The sequence below is a fragment of the Bos indicus genome, chromosome 6 (assembly GCF_029378745.1).
Source record: "Bos indicus isolate NIAB-ARS_2022 breed Sahiwal x Tharparkar chromosome 6, NIAB-ARS_B.indTharparkar_mat_pri_1.0, whole genome shotgun sequence".
NCBI lineage: Eukaryota > Metazoa > Chordata > Mammalia > Artiodactyla > Bovidae > Bos > Bos indicus.
Window position 1 is genome coordinate 56,288,142 of NC_091765.1, and position 27,232 is coordinate 56,315,373.

General features: G+C 36.4%; 1 protein-coding gene across 6 annotated transcripts in view; it reads right to left on the bottom strand.

The window, feature by feature from the left end:
- ARAP2 (ArfGAP with RhoGAP domain, ankyrin repeat and PH domain 2) overlaps positions 1–27,232 on the bottom strand; it is a 197,782-nt gene that overhangs the window by 148,872 nt on the left and 21,678 nt on the right. For all 6 annotated transcript variants that reach the window (XR_011567142.1, XM_070791264.1, XM_070791262.1 and 3 more), the window contains exons 3-7: positions 20,524–20,582; positions 19,393–19,469; positions 18,648–18,739; positions 16,600–16,953; positions 2,427–2,496 (exon numbers count right to left, since the gene is read on the bottom strand). Coding sequence is in view for 5 of the 6 variants with exons in the window: in XM_070791264.1 (XP_070647365.1) it covers positions 2,427–2,496; positions 16,600–16,953; positions 18,648–18,739; positions 19,393–19,469; positions 20,524–20,582 (652 nt within the window). In the remaining variant the exon portion in view is untranslated. The remainder of the gene's footprint in view (positions 1–2,426; positions 2,497–16,599; positions 16,954–18,647; positions 18,740–19,392; positions 19,470–20,523; positions 20,583–27,232) is intronic.

A 27,232-nucleotide genomic window follows, 5' to 3' on the forward strand; every position in this document is an offset into this window, starting at 1 on the left:
CAATTGAAAAGGCCTTGCTGAGACATGATTGAGTGGCACTGAGAAAAGCAGAAGAAAACTAAGGGAATAGGCAACTCTGCAAACTACTTCCTGAAAGCCCGGCCACATGCCCCTCAAGTGTATATTTAAACACTGGAAGGGGCTTCCCTGGTGGCTCAGTGGTGAAGAATCTGCCTGCCAATGCAGGAGACACAGATTTGATCCCTGGCCCAGGAAGATCTCACATGTCACAGAGCAATTAAGTTCGTGTGCCACAACTAGTGACCCTGCGCTCAAAAGCCCTGGAGCTGCAACTAGTGATGAAAACTCCACACCCAGCTGAGATGGCAGCTATGGCCCCACCCGTGCCCTCTTTTCACTGGCCTTACAATCCTCTCTTCCCAGTCCACCAATCCAGCCCTTCAGCCAGAAGGGTCACAACAGAAACCACATCTCCTTTTAGGAAACACCTAATCTAGTGGTCCTGGGGTTCTTTTGCCAACATGACACCAATCATCTGAATAGTAAAGGAAAAAAGTGCCATAGGAAACAATTTAACATTTTAAAAAATTTTAATGTGAAGCTAAATAATTTGTTATATACATATATATGCCATACCACACGGCTTAGGATCTTAGTTCCCCAGCCATGGATCAAACCCAGGCCCTTGGCATTGAGAGTATGGAATCCGAAACACAGGACCACCATAGAAATCCCTATAATAATTTGTTTTATCATAAACTTTTTGTCTCGATTTCAAGCCAAGGCTGCATCATCTTTATTGCATCAAGGCGGGTATGTGCTCGTCTCCTCAATGCAGTTGAAATGAGCTTTTAAAGGACAGAATGAATCTGGTTGGTCAGAGATACTAGACATCCTCTCCCCCAGAAGGGGATAATGAGCCTGATGACAGGGAAGCCTGTCTCACTTCTGAATAGTTTCCTTCCTCATTTCAAGCAAATCAGAGAAGGGCACAGGTGATGAAGAAAACCAGGGGTGAGATTGCATCAGGTACAGAGCATACATTATAACCACCCTACGTACAGAAACTGCCTGGATATTCAAATCAACAAGCAAACTAAAAACAGCAGCTAAGGTAGAAAACTAGCATTTACAAATATTCATCTCATCATCCTGCAAACATTAAAGAGGCATGTTTAAACCTACCTGATGGTTTATAGTGATCCCTGCAAAGTGAAACCAGTGAACACTTCTCAAAACCTCCTACTATCCTGTGTTTTAGCCTGCAGTGTGTATTACTTTATTTCTAAAAGCTTATGCTCTTCGTCCTGTAGCACTAAAGAATCAATATATGAAAAGCAATCTACCTCAATGTTCAAGCCAGAAATAACACCAACATAAGGCAGTGAAAAATCTCTAATGAGAAGATGATTTTAGATTATAAACTTTAAATAAGAGAATGTGGTTAACTGTTGTTTGTATATTAAAAGAATGTGCAGTTAAGATTATAAAATTGTATGATTTTGACTAACAAAAAAATAAGGTATATTTATTAGTACCAACTTTTTATTTAAGGAAATTTTCAAACACATAGAAGTTGAAAGATTAGTACAATGAACATTCATAACCTCTACCTCAATTTGACATTTGTTAACATTGAAACCTTTTTGTTTTACCTAATTATGCACGTGTGCATATACATATACATCTATAATATATAAATATGCTTATATATAAAGTATATATAGAGAAGTAAATTCAAGACATTTTCAGATTTCATGACACTTCACTCCAAAATATCTCAGTCTACAGCTCTTAAGAATAAAGACATTCTCATACCTAATGAAGAAGCACCTGATGAAAACAGTACATGTCATTAAGATTCAACTGCTGAAAGAATACATTTTAAGCCCTTGCACTTTAAGATTTTCAATGAGCTGGAACTCCAAACCCAACCTTCTCAGCTTCATCAGCCATTAGTGTCCCTCACATTCACTATTTTCCCACCAAAGAATCTGGGCAACTCATTCTATCAACTATCAAGTCCTGTTCTTCCTGTTTACGTACAAACTCCTCTTTCTTCAAAATTCATGGCCATTTGAAATCTCGTGCAAGAAGCATTCCTTGGTTCCTTCATAGCCCTTCTAGAGAACAAAGTAACTTCTCCTTTGTGGTATTGTTCTCTAAACATTCTTAGTGCTACCTAAAATAAAGGCAATTTCTTATATATCTGTATATCATCTATAGCAATTCTAGTAGTTTGCAGGAGATTCTCCACAAATAATTGTTAGATACGTAAGTTTTTAAAAATCTCAATTTTATGCACCACGAAAAAGTTAACCTATGAAAAGAGTTAAGTGTTTTACTCTATGCAAATTCTTTTCATCTTGATAATCCAACACCTAAAGACCAAATCATGTGCTTTGTTTATTGAAATAAATTCAGCACACACAGGACAATCTTTTAAAACTGTAAAACATACTTACCTTATCATTATTGTAATAAGAAATGCTAAGGCCATCAAATTTCACCCATCTCTTCTGAAACATGCGTTTTCTGTAAAACACATGAAATTGTCATTTCACATTATTAAGAACCATGAACTTGGATTTTAAATGCATTTGTACCATAACTGTGTTTCAGTACATTCCCATTTGTTGCTGTTAAAACAGTGAAGAAAACAATAGGCTGTGACGATGCAGTTTAGGCAATGGTACAAAGGAAAGAAAATACATACAATGACACTTTCTAATCAGTGTTTCTAGGTGTTTTTAAAAAGGATACTTCTAACAGGGTCATCATTTTTAAACTGTAACTTACTGTGTCATTCCCATACCTGTAAAGTGTGGACAAAAACACGATCATCACATCATATCCTTTAAAGGGATAATCCCTTAATGAAAACATTAATAATAAGAATTTTTATCTTTCATTAAGATTATAACATTTTATCTTAGCTTTTAAATCTCTGCTTTGGAGCATTAATAATGTTTTGCTAAAATAACAAAGCTTTGTCAATTGGATTTACATAGATATATTTAATTCTGATCAAATAAGCTGAAGAGGCCCTGTCTAAATATAGAGAATCATTTGCAATCATCCAAAATTCGCTGAAACATTAACATTTTGAGAAAAAGAATCATATGAAAGGCAAATGCAGTTTGAAATGGTTGTTGACTCGAGAAGCAAAGCAAAATTATGTCATCATATGTTCTCTATTTAGGCATAAAAGAGGAAAAAAATCACCCTGACTATATAAGGGAAAACTGAAGACCCACTTCTACTTGGGCTTGTTTTTATTTTTCAGTCCCTTTCACCAAAGTCAGACAGCCCTAAAGGTTTTGACTGTCTATTCTCTACATGACTCAGCGTGAACTGACATAATCGAGATACCTTTGGCCTTTATTACAGATAATATACAAAAACTTCCTATTTTAAAAGTCATCTCTAAACTAAGTGGATAACCAGGTCTACCTTTTCCTTTTGCAGTTTTCTAACACATTTAAGTTAAGGAAATTGTATAACTTTCTGTGGTTTTCAGAAGATTTAAAGATAGAAAAAACACTTCAGAAAGTGTGGAGAACTTGTCTTCCGGGCTACTTCCTGAGCCCACACACTTGTTACACTAATGAAATACAGCAAGCCGCCCACGTTGATCATTAGCCAAATTATTCTCCTTAGATAGAGCAAATTGATCTGAGAGAAGTTTCAAAATCCACTGGTGTGGACAACATTGTCGCATATAAGCCTTCAGTTAATCATGAAATTGTAAGACTATTCAAAAGAGCTCAAAAGGTTAATCACGAAGTAGTAAGACTATGACAAAAGCTTAAAATTATATAACCACAACCAACTACCTTGTTCTTTCCGGCTTATTCCCTCAACCTTCTGCTTCTTTTTAACTTCTCTTGGTGTGCCACGTGTTCTCTTAACCTTGCAACATTCAACAGTGTTGGTTTTTACTTTCTTCACAGAACCCAAGGGTTCTTCAAATTGCCAGCATTAAGAGTTACAAGGTAAAAAATACTAAGCAAATACACAATAATTATACATTGAATAAAATCACTAGGCTCATTTCATGTTGATCTGTCACACTTAAAGGCAGGTAACTAGACACCCTCCCTCCCACACAATCTCAACACTAATTCAAGAAATCAAGATTTTGTGTCAGGCGTCTGCCCACCTTACATGATGAATAGGAAACTAGAGAAGGCAATGGCACCCCACTCCAGTACTCTTGCCTGGAAAATCCCATGGACAGAGGAGCCTGGTAGGCTGCAGTCCATGGGGTCGCTAAGAGTCGGACACGACTGAGCCACTTCACTTTCACTTTTCACTTTCATGCATTGGAGAAGGAAATGGCAACCCACTCCAGTGTTCTTGCCTGGAGAATCCCAGGGACGGGGGAGCCTGGTGGGCTGCCGTCTATGGGGTCGCAGAGAGTCCGACACAACTGAAGAGACTTAGCAGAAGCAGAGTTCAGTAGTGCATATAATCTCCCATTTTAGAATAAAAATAATCAACATCTGTAGGAGATAAAGGCCTTAGGACCTTCCATTACCCCCCTAATTCCTTGGCTAACTACTCCTTATCTTTCAGAGTTCCACTTAACCACCCACACAGACATTCCTCCACTGACAAACCAATCCAAAGCAAATCACAAAGTTATTCTCTGAAAGCACCCTCTCTTTTTCCTCATAGCACTTAACACAGTCTGTAGTTATGTTTGTTGAGTTGCTGACTCCCACACCAGTCCTTATGCTTTACAAGGACAAAGTCCAAGGATATTTCATTCTCTACTATATGATCAGCAGCTAACACAGAGACAAATATGGTACTAAAAAAGAATCTGTTGACTAAAAGAGTGACATGATTAAGCAAATGTCCCCTTAGCGAAACAGCAAGATGACAAGTAAAACCTCAACTGACCAGCACTCAAATAATCTGTATTTTAAAAGAAAGGTTGGCAGAAGGCGGGAAAACTTCTGAAACCTCAGAGTTAGATTCAGAGTTTCAAAACCTGCCAAAGCACGGACTAAAAAGAAGTTTAAAACTTACTTTAACCTGTCTTACTTAAGACTGTTCAGTTGCAGTCACTTGGACTTAAAGTTTTCTTAGAATTCCATTAGCATGTGGATAGACAGTTTGAGGTCTGAGGCATCATCCAGGAAAATGAGTAGGGGAAGAGGGAGGGCAGACAGCTCAGAGATCAGTCAGAGATGCTACCACATGCCTAGCTACATTTCTCCTCCTAGGCACTGACTACAAAGAACACACTTAATACTTGGCTTTCTGAAGAAAGTCAACCAAAACCTCTGCCTCTGAGAGACTCAACTCCTAAGATACTCCAACCATTTTGATTTTCTCAACTGCCAGGTGACTATTGCATGTGTTCAGCCATTTTAACCCAGTATGTTTTTTACCTTTTTATTTTGTATTGGGGTATTGCTGATTAACAATGTCATGGTAGTTTCAGGTGAACAACAAAAGGACTCAGCCGTACATATACATACAGCCGTTCTCCCCCAAACTCCCCTCCCATCCAGGCTGCCACACAACATTCAGCAGAGTCCCATGTGCTATATAGTAGGTCCTTGCTGGTTATTCCCTTTCAAATACAGCAGTGCATACATGTCCATTTCAAACTCCCTAACTATGCCTTCCTCCCACTACCATAAGTTCACAAAACATGTATTTTTAATTTACATAAATGGCATGGTGCTACAGATCTCACTGTTTCTCACTTTTTTTCACTTAGCACTATGTTTTTAAGATGCTGTGAGATGTGTATCTAAAGGATTAGATACGTCTCTAATCCTTTGCTTCTAATTGCTGCAGTACTGCACAGTATAAAGGTTAAATCTGTCTAATAAGCTATGGAAGATCAGGTAAATAAGACAAATCCCAGCCCACAATGAAATGGAATGAGAGTGTGGCAGCTGAAAAATCAACTGCTCTGTAGTTGAAGACAGCCACTTTGCGATCCTACCATTAAAACATTATTTCTGCTATCATTCATTCATCCAGCCAGGCATCCAATCTGTGGGTACCTATTCTGTGGACACTGTCTTCCAACCATACTGTCTCCTCTCGCTAGATTCTTTTTTGTCTTGCGGCCTTCCCATATGCCAAGAAAATGCTGCCTGCTCCTCACATAGCTGGCTTGTCCTTGAGATCTCAGTTCAAAAGTCATTCCCCTAAGTGGCCACCGTTGAGTAACGCAAATCCTTCAGGTTGCTTTGGCCTCTTGCTCCATTTCTTAATGACACTTAGGAGAATTTTCAATTATACATTTATTTTATGTCCTCCATTTCCCTTACTATTCAATAGATACTGAGATTCTTGAGCACTGAAACCATGTCTTTTTAATCAATGTAAAACCAATGACTACCAGTTTCTAGCATATAAAATATGCTCAATATCTAGTGCATAGAATAACAAATAAATGTATTTCTCATTGTAAGATGCTTCCTCAAATTCTCATTTTATGGATAGAGAAAATAAATTACTAACTCAACGAGTTTACCGTTAATTTATTTTGTTCTTTTCAAATACTAAAGATCAGATTTTTCTGACAAAAACTTTTTAATTCATCAATATTTCCATGTAATTTTAAAATACATTTCACAGTTACATCTTCTTAAAATATATTATTTAAGATATGTGCATTTTGTATCTTCCTATTTAAAGATGCAAATCAACGAATATGTTTCTAAAACTACACATATAATCTATTTTATTCATTAAATGTGTCAACATTAAATTAGCTATTTTCTGCATGTGAACTTTAATACTAAATTCTATCAATTGGTTAAAGATAAAAACTTGTACTTAGATACTATCTCACAATATAAGTCCCCTTTCTGCCAAATGGACACTTGGATTTGAACTGGCAAACTCTAAAATTTAACCAAAATTTCAACTGCATAAAAGGGAGAGCTTAAGATGCACTGTTTCTAAATGTCAATACAATTTTAAATTTAAAAAGAAAGTTATGAATAGTTGATTTTTAAGAATTATCTTTTCTGTGTAAGAATTAAATATTTTTCTCATATATTTATAAACGTCTACTCAATATCCAGCAACTAATTCCAAGGTAAGTATGTAAAATTAATCTATTACAGACAATTAGAGGTTGCTAAAGTACTTTAAAAGCTTTCTCTAACATAACTTATACCTTTCCCTTAAATTTCAATTAACAATTTATTTAGTAAATGTTGAAAACAGACAAGATATAAAAACAATGTCACTCCAGTCTGTGTTCCTATCACATGACACAAATTAGATCTGAAATACTGATAAATTATTATACACAGATTTTAAAACCTCAGTCAATAAAGAACTTATTTGGCACAATAATTTTGATAATAAAAATAACAAACACTTATATAGTGCTTTGTTCTAGACACTGTAGCAAGCTATACATAAATATTAATTCATTTAATCCTCCAAACAACCATAGGAGGCAAAAATATTCCTATTTTACAGATGAAGGCACTGAAGGACTGGCAGGTTAAATAATTTACCCAAGTCACACAATTAATAAAGATCATTTCTATGAAGAAAATTCAGGCAGTCTGGTCCCTAAGTCTGTGCTCTTAACAACTACTCAGAACAGATGCTGGCACATTTTTACAGCTAAGTATCTTGCATATTCCTTCAGGTCGCAGTAACATTTGACCTCCGCCCATTTGATATGTGAGTTCAATTCTGCAAAGTACTTCAGAATTCCTTCAGGAAAAAAGGTTAAAGCAGACAAGAAAAAATATTAGCCTAGGTTTTATACTATTTTGTTGTTAGGATCCTAAAGGGAAACATTGTTTTGAGAAGTTTTGTTTACAGTAATTTATAAGGCAGGTGCAGTGTTACTGATTTCTATAAGCTATTCCCTTGAGTTCTGGTAGGGCAGCTTCAACTGCTATCTTAAATACAGTCTCGCCACCTGGTGTTGGTTTTTATTGTCTCAAAAACTGTGTATTTTAAAAGCTCTTTTTAAACAACTGTGTATATACAAACAATTAAATCTCTATGAAGTACTTCCATGAAGGCACTCCTATTTAATTTCGATCTGAAGTGCCAGCAAGGTTTTTATTTTTTTAATATATCTTTTAACTCTTTAAAAATTCGATCAGTATGCTAACCAATGACATTAAAGTGGTAGAGGCTACCAAATTGTCATCTTTAAATATCACACAACTGAAAAGTAACTAAGTCAAAATTTATGACTTTTATTAATCATCACAAACATATTTCTCAATTATTTCAAAAATATCTAAGAAAAAGATATCATAAATATGCTGTTTCAGATTCACCTGCCTTATTTACATAGTGCTGAAGAAGCCTATGCATATTTTATCTTATTTTCTGCTCTAACCCTAGCTAGGCTCAATATTTTTGGTACAATTTCCAAAAAATCCAGATTTTTATTTAACAGCTCTTTTTTATTTTAGCTAATCACTTAATCACATAGCTCTTAAGTACGAAGCTTTAAATCCTGCAGTATTAGTATAAAGTATTTTATAGATACACATTCAAGGAATTATAATATTTCTATAAAATATCAGCACTTTTCTATTCTAAAGTGTATTTCTAGAGTGCATTTCTTCACTTTTAACCAAACCAAAATGATTGTTTCCAAAATAATATGAACCAAAATGAGCTGAGGCCAAAAAAACAAAAACAAAAATTTTCTGAAATCCCAGCTTCCATCTCTGCTTTAAATGAAGAAAAAACAAATTTTAACGTAAAATCTCAAGTGCCAAAGGAGTTTTAGAAGTCAACGATAAAGTACAAATTTCAATGTGTGACTCACAATTTTGCTAATATTTACAAAGAGTTTTGTTCTTACATGACATGGTATATGTAAAACTGTGTTAAAAGACTCAGACCTCTCTATTTTATGGAGTCATACTCTGTAAAAATAAATAAATAAAACAACTCAACAGCTTCTAGCTAAGATGACCACTTAAAAGTTTGCATTTATCTCTGCTGCTGCTGCTGCTAAGTTGCTTCAGTCGTGTCCGACTCTGTGCAACCCCATAGATGGCAGCCCCCAGGCTCCCCCGTCCCTGGGATTCTACAGGCAAGAACACTGGAGTGGGTTGCCATTTCCTTCTCCAATGCATGAAAGTGAAAAGTGAAAGTCAAGTCACTCAGTCGTGTCTGACTCTTCTCGACCCCATGGACTGCAGCCTCCCAGGCTCTTCCGTCCATGGGATTTTCCAGGCAAGAGTACTGGAGTGCGTTCCCATTGCCTTCTCCGCCATTTATCTCTACTTCTCCTAAAATATCAAAGGATGAAAAAACAAATACAAATAAATACCTACAAACTAACTTGAACAAAAATGTAAAGAACAGTATCAGGAAATCAAGAAAGCACAAGAAGGGATGGAACCAACTCAGGAGGTTTCAGAGAGATGACTGCTAAGCCTGCAACAGATCAAATTGAAGGCAAAACAAGTTTACTCACAGAATTTCAGAGTCTCAGGAGATACATGCACAAGTGACTCTGGAGGTGACTATAAAGGAAGGACAAGTGGCTGAGAATCAGAAGATTTGTGGAAATGCAATTGACCTTACATTTTTATGTGTGGCATACAGAGATTCTGAGAAACTGAGTCACATAGGAAAGGAGCAATAGCCTGAAAATTCTAATTTTTATCTGATTCCATTCATTCACTTCACTAGCTAGACTGACAGAAAGAAAATAGTTATGCTATTTTAATAAACATTAAAACTAAAAATTTTCTCCTCAAACTACAGATAAAATTGGGAAACTTTTTAGTAGCTTGGCACATTCTTCACAAGTGATGTGTGGTTTGAGAAATGGCCAATAGTTTCCGGTATAAAAAAATACTTTTTGTCAGAGATTTAAGATTCAACTTCAAGTTCAAAAGGTGTCAGCTTCCCTGATAATTCAGTTGTAAAGAATCTGCCTGCAATTCAGGAGACCTCAGTTTGATTCAGGAAGATCCGCTGGAGAAGGGATAGGCTACCCACTCCAGTATTCTTGGGCTTTCCTTATGGCTCACCTGGTTACAGAATCCACCCGCAATGCAGGAGACCTGTGTTCAATCCCTGGGTTGGGAAGATCCCCTGGAGAAGGGAAAGACTACCTACTCCAGTATTCTGGCCTAGAGAATTCAATGGACTATATATAGTCCATGGGGTCACAAAGAGTTGAACACGACTGAATGACTTTCACTTTGGTCAGAGACTTGTCAATTTTCCATTACATCTGCTTTTCACTGAAAGGCTGACTACAGGACAGCATTGTGGGGAGGCTGGAGGTCCCCACCCACTACAGAGCAGGCAGAGAGTCACTCCACAGAAGCAGCCTTGGAGACCCTGGGCACTGTCTTGGAAGTCAGCTCTGACAAAGGAACCTACAGTATAAGCTCCAGTATCCTCCAAGTCCTGGGTTACTGGCTTCTAAGTGATCCCTCAACCACTGCTTGGGATTTGCCCCCTTTTTTGATATTTGACCTCTGGCTTTTTCCCTTTCCCTAGTTCTGTGTTCAACCTGGACATGTAATTCTCTGCCTGATTTTCCCTCCTGATCCTAAAGCCTAATTTGTTTCTTCCATAAAATAACTTCAACTAATCCCTCTATTTATCTCATAGACTTCAGCACATACAGATATCACCTATATCAGTGCCTTTTCACTCCCTCTAGTCTGAAAAGTACTTAGCTAGAAATGCCAGTTAAAATGGTTTTAACTGGCATTTTCCAAAGGTCATTGAGCTGGTATTCCTCCTCCCGAGATGATCTTTGAAGAAATGTTTTCTCAGCCCCTCTGTAACCTCATGATTCTGTTCTCTGTGGACCTTTCTGTACCAACTGTTATACTTTGTCTTCTGAGTTTATCTTTCTTTGTATTTTTTTCTGCCTTAAGAGGAAGACACAAAAAAGACAAGGAACACATTTTGCTCATTGTATTCTTCCATAGTTTAAGTGTATTATATTCACACATTGCTGGATTAGCCTCAAATGTTCAGCTCCTGCTGCCCCAGACTCAGATTTCTACACAATGCTTCTCTATAGTTAAAAAATGAATAATTTTTTAAAGAAGAATTAAGCCTGGTGTGCTGCAGATCATGGAGTCGCAAAGAGTCAGACACGACTTAGTGACTGAAGACCAACAACAAGAAAAAAGTTCTTAAACATCTTGGGAAATAAAATGTAAATTCCTTGAGATACATTGCATTTTTTTATAAATATGCTTGGTGCATTATACCAAATACTGAACACACAAACATTCTTAGGAAACAGTAGGTTAAGAAGTCAACGGGTTTTCTAATTGCAGATATTCTTGGATATTTCAATTGTGCTTCTCCCAGAAGCACATTCAACCATGTTTCTCTTTTCTTTATAGCAATTCACAGGACTCTTCCTCTGAGTCCTATATTTAGGAAATTTTGTAATAAATTCTATCCAGTCTTCCATATTTACATCTACTCAGACTTACTGAAAAGCTTGAGCTTATGAGTTACAAATAGGAAAGAGGAAGGAAAGAGACTTGGTATTTCATCCTCAAAACCAGTAGTTTTGTTTTTTTTTTAAACACAAAAGACTATTTATTTTTTCATTTGCTTGACCTGTTTGAAACACTAATAACAGGCCCAAGTTTAACATTTTACTAAGTTTTTCTTCATTTATTTTCTAAAACCAATAATATAAATCTGTATTATAATTAGTTCACTCAAATACTTAAATAAATTTCATACTTTAAGCTCAGCTGGAAGTGTTTCCATAGTTCTCTAGTTGCATGGTATTATACAATTATTTTCTTACTAAATATTGGGCAGTTATCACATACGGTGTATTGATTCAGAACTGGCATTTCCATTTCAAAGCAAACAGACACTCAATCATGTGAAATAAATCCAGATTATGAATTTGATTACTTTGTTTAATGTCACTCATGACTGAGGACAGTTTTAAACATTACTTGGAAAAGGATAACTGAGTATGGCTATTATTTGCTTTAAACTGTGTTCTGACAACACTTGTACTTGTCTTAAGAAATTAAACAGAATTTCAATAAGCACACTGAGAGTCCTTGCTCTGCTGATGTACACCAGCATTATCAATAGAATAGATAGATTTACAATCACTACAGTGTTTGGAGTTTAGTTTTTATTACATTACTATAAATTTTTTAAAAAATTGATGTTTTAGGAAAACTGAAAAGAAATGATGTCTAACACTAGGTGTTTTTCAACAACAAACACTGAGTTATCTACCACTGCCAGGCAACCTTCCAGCTGCTGAGGATACTGCAGTAAACAAAATCCAATAGAGATGAGTGTCCCCATGGAGCATTTATGCATTAAATAAATGCTAGTGTATGAGCGATGAGAAAAACAAAGCAGTTAAGGGAGTGATGGGGTATTGGGAGAGGGGGAAGTGATAATATTAACTTTAGTGTCAGGGCCTCAATGCAAAGGAGACTTTAGAGCAAGACCTTGAGGAAGGTAAGATATAAGCCATGTTGTTCTCTGGCTACAAGAACACAGGGCTGAAAGAAGAAGTGCAAAGGCCCTCAAAAAGGGATTCTGCTTCTGATTAGATCCAGACTTGATAGAATAATAAAGCAGCTTTCCCCTTCTGTAATCTAGGTTATAATATTCAACATGGGGCCCAAGGGAGATGGAGGAAGCTGGTATGAGCTTTCAGCCACACCACTGAATCAGTTTTACGCTCTTATGTCCCACAAGCCAAACATGGCCCATCAGATGGGTTTATAAATAAATTTTCATTGAAACACAGCCTCATTCATCAGTTTACACCTTCTCTGCAGCTGCTTTCATGCTCCAATAGCTGAGTTACTGAGCTCCCACAGACATCATATGGCTATAAAGATTAAAGTATGTATTATCTGAGCTTTTACAGAAAAAAGTTGCTAATACTTTCTCTACAGAATTTAGAACACCATCAAAATCACTGCCACCTGCACCAAAGAGATGTGTGGCCATGAGATAAAGCTCAGCAACCTCTGCATAAGCAATGGATAGGCATCATTTTGTCTAAGTAATGAGCATCAACCGCTCTCACCACAGCCTGCTGCTGCTGCTGCTGCTAAGTTGCTTCAATCGTGTCCAACTCTGTGCGACCCCACAGACGGCAGCCCACCAGGCTCCCCCGTCCCTGGGATTCTCCAGGCAAGAGTACTACAATGGGTTGCCATTTCCTTCTCCAATGCATGAAAGGGAAAAGAGAAAGTGACACGACTCTCAGCGACCCCATGGACTGCAGCCTACCAGACTCCTCCGTCCATGGGATTTTCCAGGCAAGAGTACTAGAGTGGGGTGCCAGTGCCTTCTCCCTCACCACAGCCTACAGAGTCTAATGAGAAAAAAAAAAATGGAAATTCTACTTATGGTCTAATAAACACAGGCTTCTTGGCCAATTACACGTAATTCTCTTAAGTTTTAGTAATATAATCATAGAGAAGAGCTTTCAAATTTCTTGGTGATATAACAAGCTCCTTTGTTTACTTTCCTAGCTGCATTCTGGTCTACTGGGAAAAGACTCTCAAGTCAGAAAACTCAATTATTTTGCCTAAAATGGAAAAATAAAAATCTCAAAAAATTACATCTTCTAACCTTAGGCTGGTTCAGAATAGAAAGGATGAAAGTCAGAGTTCTGATAACATTCTAACTGTCCCAGAGGTGACCAGTTAATGGTGAAGCTTTCTCAGGTGCCTGGAGCATAAACATACTAACCCTGCAAGAGCAAGGTGCCATCAGAGATCACACAGGAAATCACAGCTGCTGGGGGCTCTGTAAGAGTTTGCTAAATCTTCCAGTGATGCTTAGAGAGGGCTGGGATCTCCCTAATCATTTAAGTTCTACAGAAATGAGAGATCTGAGACTATTCCAGCTCACTGCTTCATTCTGCCAGTGTGTATATTTGAGTAATGACTCATACCTTTGCAATCTGACTATGCATTTACCAATAATATTGATGATTGATGAAAACAGACACATCTGACTATTTTGTCACCCTAATGGAACCAGAAAGGTGACAAAAATACCTGATACTAAGAAGTACTCTGCCTCAGTTTAGTCTATATCTGATTTGCTGAAATATTAACTATATCACTACTAACCACAAAAGTGCTCAGCATGTTTTTTTTTCTTTCTTAAGAAATACTATTTCTTCTCCCATTAGTCAACTAATTGTTCTTCTGGAAATTTTTTTGCTATTAAATTTTATTTTAGGTGAAAACAATGCTTTCTAGAAATGATGCATCTTTTCAAGGGAAGAGTAGAGATAACCAGCACAACATAAGGATGCATACCACATCAACTTAAACAGGAGAGACTTCAGTTCAGTTCAGTTCAGTTGCTCAGTAATGTCCAACTTTTGGTGACCCAATGAACTGCAGCACACCAGGCCTCCCTGTACATCACCAACTCCCAGAGTTTGCCCAAACCCATGTCTACTGAGTGGGTGATGCCATCCAACAATCTCATCCTCTGTCATTCCCTTCTCCTCCTGCCCTCAATCTTTCCCAGCATCAGGGTCTTTTCCAATGACTCAGCTCTTCGCATGAGGTGGCCAAAGTACTGGAGTTTCACCTTCAACATCAGTCCTTCCAATGAACACTCAGGACTAATCTCCTTTAGGATGGACTGGTTGGATCTCCTTACAGTCCAAGGGACTCTCAAGAGTCTTCTCTAACACCAAAGTTAAAAAGCATCAATTCTTCAGCACTCAGCTTTCTTTATAGTCCAACTCTCACATCCATACATGTCCACTGGAAAAACCATAGCCTTGAGTAGATGGACCTTTGTTGGCAAAGTAATGTCTTTGCTTTTTAATATGCTTTCTAGGTTGGTCATAACCTTCCTTCCAAGGAGTAAGTGTCTTTTAATTTCATGGCTACAATCACCATCTGCAGTGATTGTGGAGCCCAAAAAAATAGTCAGCCACTGTTTCCACTGTTTCCCCATCTATTTGCCATGAAGTGATGGGACTGGATGCCATGATCTTAGTTTTCTGAATGTTGAGCTTTAAGCCAACTTTTTCACTCTCCTCTTTCACTTTCATCAAGAGGGTCTTTAGTTCCTCTTCACTTTCTGCCATAAGGATGGTGTCATCTGCATATCTGAGGTTATTGGTATTTCTCCCAGCAATCTTGATTCTAGCTTGTGCTTCTTCCAGCCCAGCATTTCTCATGATGTATTCTGCATATAAGTTAAATAAGTAGGGTGACAATATACAGCCTTGATGTACTGCTTTTCCTATTTGGAACCAGTCTGTTGTTCCATGTCTAGTTCTAACTGTTGCTTCCTGACCTGCATACAGGTTTCTCAAGAGGCAGGTCAGGTGGTCTGGTATTCCCATCTTTGAAGAATTTTCCAGTTTATTGTGATTCACACAGTTAAAGGCTTTGGCATAGTCAATAAAGCAGAAATAGATGTTTTTCTGGAACTCTCTTGCTTTTTCCACGATCCAGTGGATGTTGGCAATTCGGTCTCTGGTTCCTCTGCCTTTTCTAAAACCAGCTTGAACATCTGGAAGTTCACAGTTCACATATTGCTGAAGCCTGGCTTGGAGAATTTTGAGCATTACTTTACCAGCATGTGAGATGAGTGCAATTGTGCGGTAGTTTGAGCATTCTTTGGTATTGCCTTTCTTTGGGATTGGAATGAAAACTGACCTTTTCCAGTCCTGTGGCCACAGCTGAGTTTTCCAAATTTGCTGGCATATTGAGTGCAGCACTTTCATAGCATCATCTTTCAGGATTTGAAATAGCTCAACTGGAATTCCGTCACCTCCACTAGCTTTGTTCGTAGTGATGCTTCCTAAGGCCCACTTGACTTTACATTCCAGGATGTCTGGCTCTAGATGAGTGATCACATCATCATGATTACCTGAGTCATGAAGATCTTTTTTGTACAGTTCTTCTGTGTATTCTTGCCACCTCTTCTTAATCCCAAAATAATTTAATAATCCATGAGAAACATTTCCAGTAAATATTTCAAAAGGACACTCAAAATTCAGAAAACAATTCTAATTAAACATAATCCCTCTCCAAAGATTTCTCAGTACTGTAAAATGCTTAAAGACAGAAGTTTCTTTGTCAACATCTGAAATGATAAATCTGTTTTAAAAGTATAATATTCAAGGGACTCTGACCTTTTGTGCAACATTCAAAACTCAAAACAATATATCTGTAACAGTGAAGCCTAATATCTAACAATGACCTACTTTTCCCTAACTACAATAACCCTTGTATTCCCAAACAGAACACTGTTATAACATGAGCAAAAGCCAAACAGTGTGGGCAGAGTAATACTAACTCAATCTGTGTTGTTTTTCTTTGCTACAAATTGAAACACAGGGTAGCCCATTTTGGTGCAAAGTTAGAAACTAACATTAAGGATCTAGATGTGAAATTAGGACTTTCAGTTTTAATTTGCTTTCAGAATCTTTTAGCCCAGAATTCCATACAGTACATGGCACATGTCCCTCATATATCTAAAGAAACAGCATTTGCAAAAATGTTATCAAAAGTCTCTCAAAACTGTTTCTGTATGCATACGGGTGGGGTGGGGAGGAGCAGCAGCAACCTAGTAGGTTTAGAAATGGATACACTTGAATTTTTTTTTAATAAGCCCTTAAAGAAAAAAAGAAAGAACACATACCCTTGGGGACAGAGTTTGTCAAGCCATCCGGATTTAACCTTCCTTGTAGATGATCCATAAAAACAGGCATAGGGAGATATTACATTTGAGGAAATAACTGGTGAATCAGCATTTCCACTTGTTGAGCTTAGTGGATAACTGTGCCTATTAACAGGGTCCAAATTTGCTGCTTTTTGAGTCCTTGATTTAGATGGCTTTGAATTTTTTCTTCTTAAACTCTGAAAGCATTCTTCTACTGTTGAATACTCTGATTCTGAAGCAGAGTCTATAGGAAGATTGCTTTTGTCCTCTCGAGGTATCCAAATATCTTCTACTTTGTTTTCACTTATATTTTCCGTCCTGTTATCATATATGCTAAATGGAAAAAGAATGGTGTTAATACTTCCTAGTACTGTATGTGACAAGCCATAGATGATTTTTTCTACTTATTAACAACCAATTACAGAAATTTAAGGCCAAGAAAATCTGAGCTCAATTAATGCTTCTGGATAATCTTTAAAACTCTTTGAGAAAAATAGAACTCTCTCATTATCCTAAGATATATTTGAATACGGATTCATATACTATAAGAAGTAGTGTCTTTTTCTTTTATGTATCATTTAATCTGATCTGTTTATTTGGGGGGTTGAGTGTAAGTACTAAGGATGGAGACTGCCGTGTTCTCTGCATCACAATTTAAACTTCACCAGCACCAGTATGTGGTCAGCCACTTAACAGGCAAGATCATGAACCACAACATTGTGAAGAGAGACACTGGAGATCTTATTTCCACTTGTTGTCCTTTCTCTGCCTCTCCATAAAAGGACTCCAAAGACCCTCTGCTCCATCATCATGCAATAAAACAAAGTGAAATCTTTAGTATTATTTTGCAAGATTAAGGGAAAAAACTAGATGAGGAAAAACTAGACTTAGAAAGTAGCTAATAAAAAACAAGAAAGGTCCAGGACATCAGAAGGTAAAAGCTGTGTAATGCGTAATATTTATGGGAATACACAATTGCTAATTACTTTCCTATAAATTTAAGAAAAAACAGACTCGCTCAGCCATTTATGTACAACAAAACTCAGTACAAAGAAGTTTTTGCTAATCAATGAAACAGATAGGCTGAGAGGTCAAATTACATCCTTCTGGATGTGGAGTTCTAAAAACCACCGCTTCCTTGTGCGCGTGTCTGAGTGCTCAGTTACTTCAATCATGTCCAACTCTTTGTGACCCTATGCACTGTAGCCTACCAGGTTCCTCTGTCCATGGGAGAATCCACGGCATTCTCCAGGCAAGAATACTGGAGTGGGTTGCCATGCCCTCCTCCAGGGGATCTTCCTGACCCAGGAATCGAACCTGCATCTCCTGTGTCTCCTGCATTGGCAGGTGGATTTTTTAATGTTGAGCCACCACTGCTTCCTTAAAGAAGGATTAATTTGGCTCCCTCCATATTCTGCATTGTAATAGGTTCAAATGCTTACTGAAGATACTCAATTATTTATTCCAATTTAAAGAAACCCTCAACAGTGTCAGCCTTTGAGAATAAAGCATAAACCAGAAGACAAATGTTAGGTAATGATGCACTATATCAAGTGCTAATAAAACTGAGAGGAAAAGTAAAATTTAACTTGGTGCCTTACATACTCTGTTTAACCTCATGTTGATCCAAATAACTGGATAATTTTCAAGCTGCTTATCACTGCTGAACTTCTACATTACATCTGTAAAAATTGTGTATCTCACATAGTGACATTTTTGGCATTGCCCCTTTCTTCTTCATATTGAGGTAACTTCCTGTCTTTAAAATGCAAACATAGTTACCACATATTTGCCACTCTGAAAAGCAGAAAATGGTTTCAATTATGAAAAGACAAAAATAGTGTGCTATAGATTATAGAATCAATTTACAGACTCTAAATTATTAAAATGAATGCTGTTATCAAAATAAAGGATTTGAAATTTCCAATATAAATTATTTTCTTAGAAATATGAACAAGAGTTGAACAATGAATCGTGTATAACATTCTATTCAAAAGAATTAATCATCATCAATCATGTCCTCATACCTTGATTTGACAAAAAATGAGTTTCTTTCAGTAGTTGTTTCCCCTTTGAGTGTTTCTTCCTGGGTCCAAAATTCATTCTTTATAGATCTCTTCTATAAAAAAGAATATATATATATTTTTTTCAGGGTCACAATATTCTACAAAGATCCACAGCATTTGGGTTTAGTTTTATTAAGCAAATGTCTATTGTTTAGCTCAATTTTCAACAAAAACAACTTAATTAGTGAGACAAAAGTAAACACAGTCTTTTGATGCCTTCAGTATTTTATTTAAATCATTAGTACATATTTTCAACTAAGAACATAAGATGCTAAAACCTGATTTACTTTCCCACTTATTTTTTGTCTTCCAACTTAATCTTGACCAACAAATAAAATACCAAAAGAGCAAAAGTTCTGGAGAGGAAATAGAAGTCTGTCTGTATTTGGATATAAGGAAAAGTAAAATCAAGGGCTTCTGTCAGTTTGCTTTACTTTTTAATGGAGTTTTTCTTTTCTCTTTTTTTAAAGTACCTTTAAATTTTGAAAACTCATTGATCTGTATCCCTAAAAACAAACTGTGTTTTTGTAATATATATTTTAAGATATCAATTTACCATGATTTTACTGAACAGAAATTTACTCACTAGAAATTTTTCTTCCATATAACACATTCTTCAAACAGCTTAAAGGAAAATGAAGAGGCATGTAAAGGCAGAAAAGCAAAGAACTGAATATGGAAAAAAATTAAAATGTATGGGACTAACCTTGGAATTCTCTAGTCTCTGGAGGAGAAAGGTCTCTCCATAAGGTAGAATGGAAGATGAATTCTCCTCATTTGTGTCTTTTGGGGGAATGACAGAATGAGATGGAAAGATGAGAATAATGTGATTTTTTTTTTTTTACAAAAGCATGTATTTAATTATTTCATAACAATATCACAATTTCAGCTTTATTCTAAGAGTCCAAATTATGCTCATAATTCTTACCTCCAAATCAACTCTAACTGTGGTTTTCTTTCTGTAGACATCCCTCACTTCACAACTAAGATATATCACAAGTGTGATGTGTCATATTTGTTCTTGCTAACCTCAAAGATCCACATAATTAAACACATTTCCCCATACAATGGAAACTGTCACAATATATTTATAATGTTAATTTCTAAATAATGGCAGAAAATTAATCTTTACTGTAATTTTCCACAAATGATCATTAAAAGTTCACTGACAGCTAGATATTAATAGCATTCAAAATGCCAGAATCCACTTAATATAATCCCTCTAACACCATAACTGCTAGCACACCTGGATATAAATTATTTCAAGAGAATTTCCACTATCCCTGAATTACACAGATCTACAATAAAGAATTCTTAACATTTCCATTTTCTGCTGTTGCAAACTCTTTTAAAGGCTCACTAACCAAGTGCTTGCTAACTTATCATTGAAAAGAATGTTCCTGAACTTGCATAAGCAGAATTTTCAAAAACAAGAAAGAAAAGCCTCTGTTAGTGAGCAGTTGACCACAGCAATGAATGTCACCCTTCCTTGTTACCATGGCAAAATTACTTTCCATAAATATACACCCTGTAGTTCAGACTCGGAAACCACATAACTTAGTTAAATGCCTTTGACTGTGGTTAATAATAAACGAAGACTGTAGAAAAAAATTTTATATTAACATGTGCAAATTTCCAGGAGTCTGCATGTATATTAATTACTGTTTTTCATTCATTCACTTTTAAAAGTGTCTGGAGTACTATGAACCCTGGTAGAGAGTTATTCCCACTACTCCCTATTCCACAGGTGGGTTGCCTTCTTGATTGTGATTTTAACACATATAAGACTATCAAATGAGTACTACCTAATTTACAGACTTTAAAATAGGAGACTCACTTTGCTGTGTCACAGATTTTCCAGTTGAGGTAGCAACATTTCTTCTCTCACGGAAATAGCTTAAAGCAAAGGGAAAAATAGAGCCATTAAAACACATATGTAAACCACATGTTACTATCTTGAGTAAGGATTAATTGTAGACACATATATTTTCTTTGGTAGAAAAACAAATATTCAAAAATAAGTTTTATTTTACTAAAATACAATGGCCACATTCCATAAATGTGTTTTTCTAAACAGCCTTAAAGAAAGTGATTTTAATGGATTTTACAAGTATTTGCTTCTCACTTTTTATAATTCATAAAAGTAAGTGAACATATTTGCTGAAGTATTTATGATGTTTTTGTCTTAGCTTCACAGTACTTAATCAAAAATCTGTCTAGTTCTAAGAGTATAATTGAAAATATGTAAGCAGTGCTAAGGGGAAAGGTCATAGCAATACAGGCTCATCAAGAAACAAAGGAAGAAAAATCAAATCAATAAAATTAGAAATGAAAATGGAGAGATCACAACAGACAACACAGAAATACAAAGGATCATAAGAGACTACTATCAGCAATTATATGCCAATAAAATGGACAACGTGGAAGAAATGGACAAATTCTTAGAAAAGTACAACTTTCCAAAACTGAACCAGGAAGAAATAGAAAATCTTAACAGACCCATCACAAGCACGGAAATTGAAACTGTAATCAGAAATCTTCCAGCAAATAAAAGCCCAGGTCCGGACAGCTTCACAGCTGAATTCTATCAAAAATTTAGAGAAGAGCTGACACCTATCCTACTCAAACTCTTCAAGAAAATTGCAGAGAAAAGTAAACTTCCAAACTCATTCTATGAGGCCACCATCACCCTAATACCAAAACCCGACAAAGATGCCACAAAAAAATAAAACTACAGGCCAATATCACTGATGAACATAAATGCAAAAATCCTTAATAAAATTCTAGCAATCAGAATCCAACAACACATTAAAAAGACCATACACCATGACCAAGTGGGCTTTATCCCAGGGATGCAAGGATTCTTCAATATCTGCAAATCAATGTAATACACCACATTAACAAATTGAAAAATAAAAACCATATGATTATCTCAATAGATGCAGAGAAAGCCTTTGACAAAATTCAACATCCATTTATGATAAAAACTCTCCAGAAAGCAGGAATAGAAGGAACATACCTCAACATAATAAAAGCTATATATGACAAACCCACAGCAAACATTATCCTCAATGGTGAAAAATTGAAAGCATTTCCCCTAAAGTCAGGAACAAGACAAGGGTGCCCACTCTCACCACTACTATTCAACATAGTTTTGGAAGTTTTGGCCACAGCAATCAGAGCAGAAAAAGAAATAAAAGGAATCCAAATTGGAAAAGAAGAAGTAAAACTCTCACTGTTTGCAGATAACATGATCCTCTACATAGAAAACCCTAAAGACTCCACCAGAAAATTACTAGAGTTAATCAATGAATATAGTAAAGTTGTAGGATATAAAATCAACACACAGAAATCCCTTGCATTCCTATGCGCTAATAATGAGAAAATAGAAAGAGAAATTAAGGAAACAATTCCATTCACCATTGCAATGAAAAGAGTAAAAGACTTAGGAATATATCTGCTTAAAGAAAATAAAGACCTATATATAGAAAACTATAAAACACTGATGAAAGAAATCAAAGAGAACACTAATAGATGGAGAAATATACCATGTTCATGGACTGGAAGAATCAATATAGTAAAAATGAGTATACTACCCAAAGCAATCTATAGATTTAATGCAATCCCTATCAAGCTATACCAATGGTATTTTTCACAGAGCTAGAACAAATAATTTCACAATTTGTATGGAAATACAAAAAACCTCGAATAACCAAAGCAATCTTGAGAAAGAAGAATGGTACTGGAGGAATCAACCTGCCTGACTTCAGGCTCTACTACAAAGCCACAGTCATCAAGACAGTATGGTACTGGCACAAAGACAGAAATATCGATCAATGGAACAAAATAGAAAGCCCAGAGATAAACCCACGCACTTATGGACACCTTATCTTTGACAAAGGAGGCAAGAATATACAGTGGAGAAAAGACAATCTCTTTAACGAGTGGTGCTGGGAAAACTGGTCAACCATTTGTAAAAGAATGAAACTAGAACACTTTCTAACACCATACACAAAAATAAACTCAAAATGGATTAAAGATCTAAACGTAAGACCAGAAACTGTAAAAATCTTAGAGGAGAACACAGGCAAAACACTCTCCGACATACATCACAGCAGGATCCTCTATGACCCACCTCCCAGAATATTGGAAATAAAAGCAAAAATAAACAAATGGGATCTAATTAAAATTAAAAGCTTCTGCACAACAAAAGAAACTATAAACAAAGTGAAAAGACAGACCTCAGAATGGGAGAAAATAATAGCAAATGAAGCAACTGACAAACAACTAATCTCAAAAATATACAAGCAACTCCTGCAGCTCAATTCCAGAAAAATAAACGACCCAATCAAAAAATGGGCCAAAGAACTAAATAGACATTTCTCCAAAGAAGACATACAGATGGCTAACAAACACATGAAAAGATGCTCAACATCACTCATTATCAGAGAAATGCAAATCAAAACCACAATAAGGTATCATTTCACGCCAGTCAGAATGGCTGCGATCCAAAAGTCTACAAGCAATAAATGCTGGAGAGGGTGTGGAGAAAAGGGAACCCTCTTACACTGTTGGTGGGAATGCAAACTAGTACAGCCACTATGGAGAACAGTGTGGAGAGTCCTTAAAAAACTGGAATTAGAACTGCCATACGACCCAGCAATCCCACTGCTGGGCATACACACTGAGGAAACCAGAATTGAAAGAGACACGTGTACCCCAATGTTCATCACAGCACTGTTTACAGTAGTCAGGACATGGAAGCAACCTAGATGTCCATCAGCAGATGAATGGATAAGAAAGCAGTGGTACATATACACAATGGAGTATTACTCAGCCATTAAAAAGAATACATTTGAATCAGTTCTGATGAGGTGGATGAAACTGGAGCCTATTATACAGAGTGAAGTAAGCCAGAAAGAAAAACACCAATACAGTAAACTAACGCATATATATGTAATTTAGAAAGATGGTAACGACAACCCTGTGTGAGAGACAGCAAAAGAGACACCGATGTATAGAACAGTCTTTTGGACTCTGTGGGAGAGGGAGCGGGGGATGATTTGGGAGAATGGCATTAAAACATGTATAATATCATATAAGAAACAAATCACCAGTCCAGGTTCAATGCAGGATACAGGAAGCTTGGGGCTGGTGCACTGGGATGACCCAGAGGAAGGTATGGAGAGGGAGGCAGGAGGGGAGTTCAGGATGGGGAACATGTGTACACCCATGGCGGATGCATGTTGATGTATGGCAAAACCAATACAATATTGTAAAGTAAAAATAAATAAATAAATAAAAAGCAGAGACGTTAAAAAAAAAAAAAAAACAATGAAATATCACTACCCACCCACCTGTACAGCTAAAATTTTTTAAATAACAAAATGCTGTTGAGGGTATGAGACAAAAGGAAAACACATACGCCGCTGGTGTTAAAGTAAGTAAGCATAACCATTCAATGGTGAGAACCACTTTGTATTACCTTCCAAAATGGAACATAAGCAATATCCTACGACAGCAACTTTACTCTTAGGTATATATTCAATAGACATGCATGTAGAACGTGCCCCAAGAAAAACCACTCAAGTACATGTCAACATGCAAATGTTAAAAGAAGCTGTGGAAGAATCACACAAAAGAACAATATTCAACATCCACAACAACAAACTGACATGCAGCCACGTGGATGCATCTCAAAAACATCAGGTTGAATAAAAGATATCAAACACAGTGTTTTTTGCTGTATGACATCATTTGTATGAAACCCTAAAACAGCAAAAACTAATTTACAGTGAAATCAGTGGTTGCCCAATGCAGGTGAAAGAATAATTTACTACCTATGTGCACAGGTGATTTTTGAGGAGTGGTAGAAATGTTCTCTATTCTTATTGTGGTAGTGCTCACATAGGTATTCATACTTGTCAAAATTCATCAACATATATATTAGCATCAGTCTATTTTATTATGTAAGTTATAAACTTACACATATAAGTATATTGTTTATATGCAAAATACTAGAATATGTTGAGCATATGAAATATAATAGAAGAATGGATATCATGGTATAGCCATACAATGAATTATGATACAGCAATGAAAATAGTTTGCAACTGTATGTATCAACATAGAGAAGTTTCAAAGTTAAGCAACATGAGCTTAGTAAGAAGAGTTACTATATGATTGCATTTTTAAGTCCACAAGACAGTCAAAACTGTAGCATATTGTTTGGGATATACTTAAGAGGTACAATATTTTTTTAAAGTATGAGTGTAATAATCATTATTTAAAGTCAGGATAGAAGCTGTCTGTGACAGGAGAGGGCATACAAGTTTATCTAAGTGTTGCAAAATAATTAATCCTTTATTTGTTCATCTCCAGATTCTTGACACTGTGATATGGCTATAATCATTTCCTCAAATTTGTATGTCACTGACATAAATATATATTAATAATTTGAACCCCTGATTAGAGCACCACTCAAATTTTCTACATCTTTGATAACTTCTGCTAATAATAAATACCTCTAATTATTATTGAGCACTTACTATATATCAGACTCAGGTCTCAAAATTTTATAAATACACACACACACTCACAATGTGTATGTCTGTGCATTTAGTCCCAAACATCCAAAGAAGAGCTATAATTATATGCACTTTTTAAGAAGAAAATTGGCAATCAAAGCAGTTACTTTCCAAAAGTCACACAGCTCTTAAGTAACAAACCTGGGATTCAAACTCAGGCAGCATAGCTCTATACTACTACTAGTACTACTACTACTAGTACTACTAGTACTACTACTATGCTAAGTCACTTCAGTCATGTCCGACTCTGTGCGACCCCATAGACGGCAGCCCACCAGGCTCCCCCGTCCCTGGGATTCTCCAGGCAAGAACACTGGAGTGGGTTGCCATTTCCTTCTCCAATGCATGAAAGTGAAAAGAGAAAGTGAAGTCACTCAGTCGTGTCTGACTCTTAGCGACCCCATGGACTGCAGGCCACCAGGCTCCTCTGTCCATGGGATTTTCCAGGCAAGAGTACTGGAGTGGGGTGCCATTGCCTTCTCCGGTAACTCTATAAGACCTATTTAAAACCTTCATGCTTAATAAAAAACTTAACTTTAACTTACTGGGGAAAAAAACATGCAAAGTAGTTAAAAAAAAAAAAAAAGGTTTTGAACTCTTTTAAGTACATCCATTAGTGGTATTTTAAAGCATATTTTGTTGGCTTAATTTTTATAAATATAAAGAAAAAAGTACGCAATGATTTGTATTGATTTTGCAATTCAGTATCCACCTGCAAGCAATTACCAAATCTATCAACCAAGTTCATTTGATCTACTGAAGATGAAAATTAGCTCAACACAGAAAACAAGCTGTTTTTAAAACTGGTGATTATCCATTTATATTCTCATTTATCTATAAATAAATTATCTCAAGCTATTTTATATTCTAATATCTATTATGTCAAAAGCATTTTATTAGGGGTTTATGTATCTACATCTCATATTTCATCTCCTTAATAGACTGATGAGGTTGAACTTGCTGTCCTAATCCTACCAATAAGGAAAGGAGATTCTCTGGCCCAAGTGGCATAGCTGCTGCTGCTCCTCCTAAGTCGCTTCAGTCATGTCCGACTCTGTGCGACCCCATAGATGGCAGCCCACCAGGCTCCCCTGTCCCTGGGATTCTCCAGGCTAGAACACTGGAGTGGCTTGCCATTTCCTTCTCCAATGCATGAACGTGAAAAGTGAAAGGAAGTCGCTCAGTCGTGTCCGACTCTTAGCGACCCCACAGAGTGTAGCCTACCAGGCTCCTCCACCCATGGGATTTTCCAGGCAAGAGTACTGGAGTGGGTTGCCATTGCCTTCTCCTAGTGGCATAGCTAATAGAAGGCAAAAACCAGCATTCAAGGTGAATTCCATCCTGAGTGCAAAGCCCATGCTCTTTCCTTTCTGCTCTATTATTCTCCCATCAATTTTCCTAGAAACTGCAGATTGCTATTAAATTTGAAATATAAAGCATGGGTGATTTGCAAAAATTAAAAACCCATTAAGAAAAGCAGTAGTTATCATCCTGTTTTGTTACTATGCTTTGGTGATCTTGGTCAAGTTATTCAACAGACCTGAGTCCAATTTCCTCATTTACTAAAGGGGAATAAAAACAAGGTCTGCTGCCTAGGAATATCATAAGGGTTAATGAGATGGTGCTTTTAAAGAGCATAATGTGTGCCTTACATAACACAAACACTCAGCTAGAATGAGACAACTGTTTTATTAATTAGAGAAAAGAATGGTTGGTCTTCCTGGTAAAGTGATAATATGAACTATTGCTTCTTAAAGTCCTTAAAAGTATGAACACTCTTCGTTTGAAAGACTAAAAACGTGTCAACAACATAGTAGCAGAATAAATTGTATTTTTTTTCATTTAGTAAACTACTATACAGCAGATACTGCATAAAATACATGCATGGATGTTAACAACCTTTAAAATAACATTATGTGAACCAAGTTTCAAAAAAATAACTGACTACCAAAGTGAATC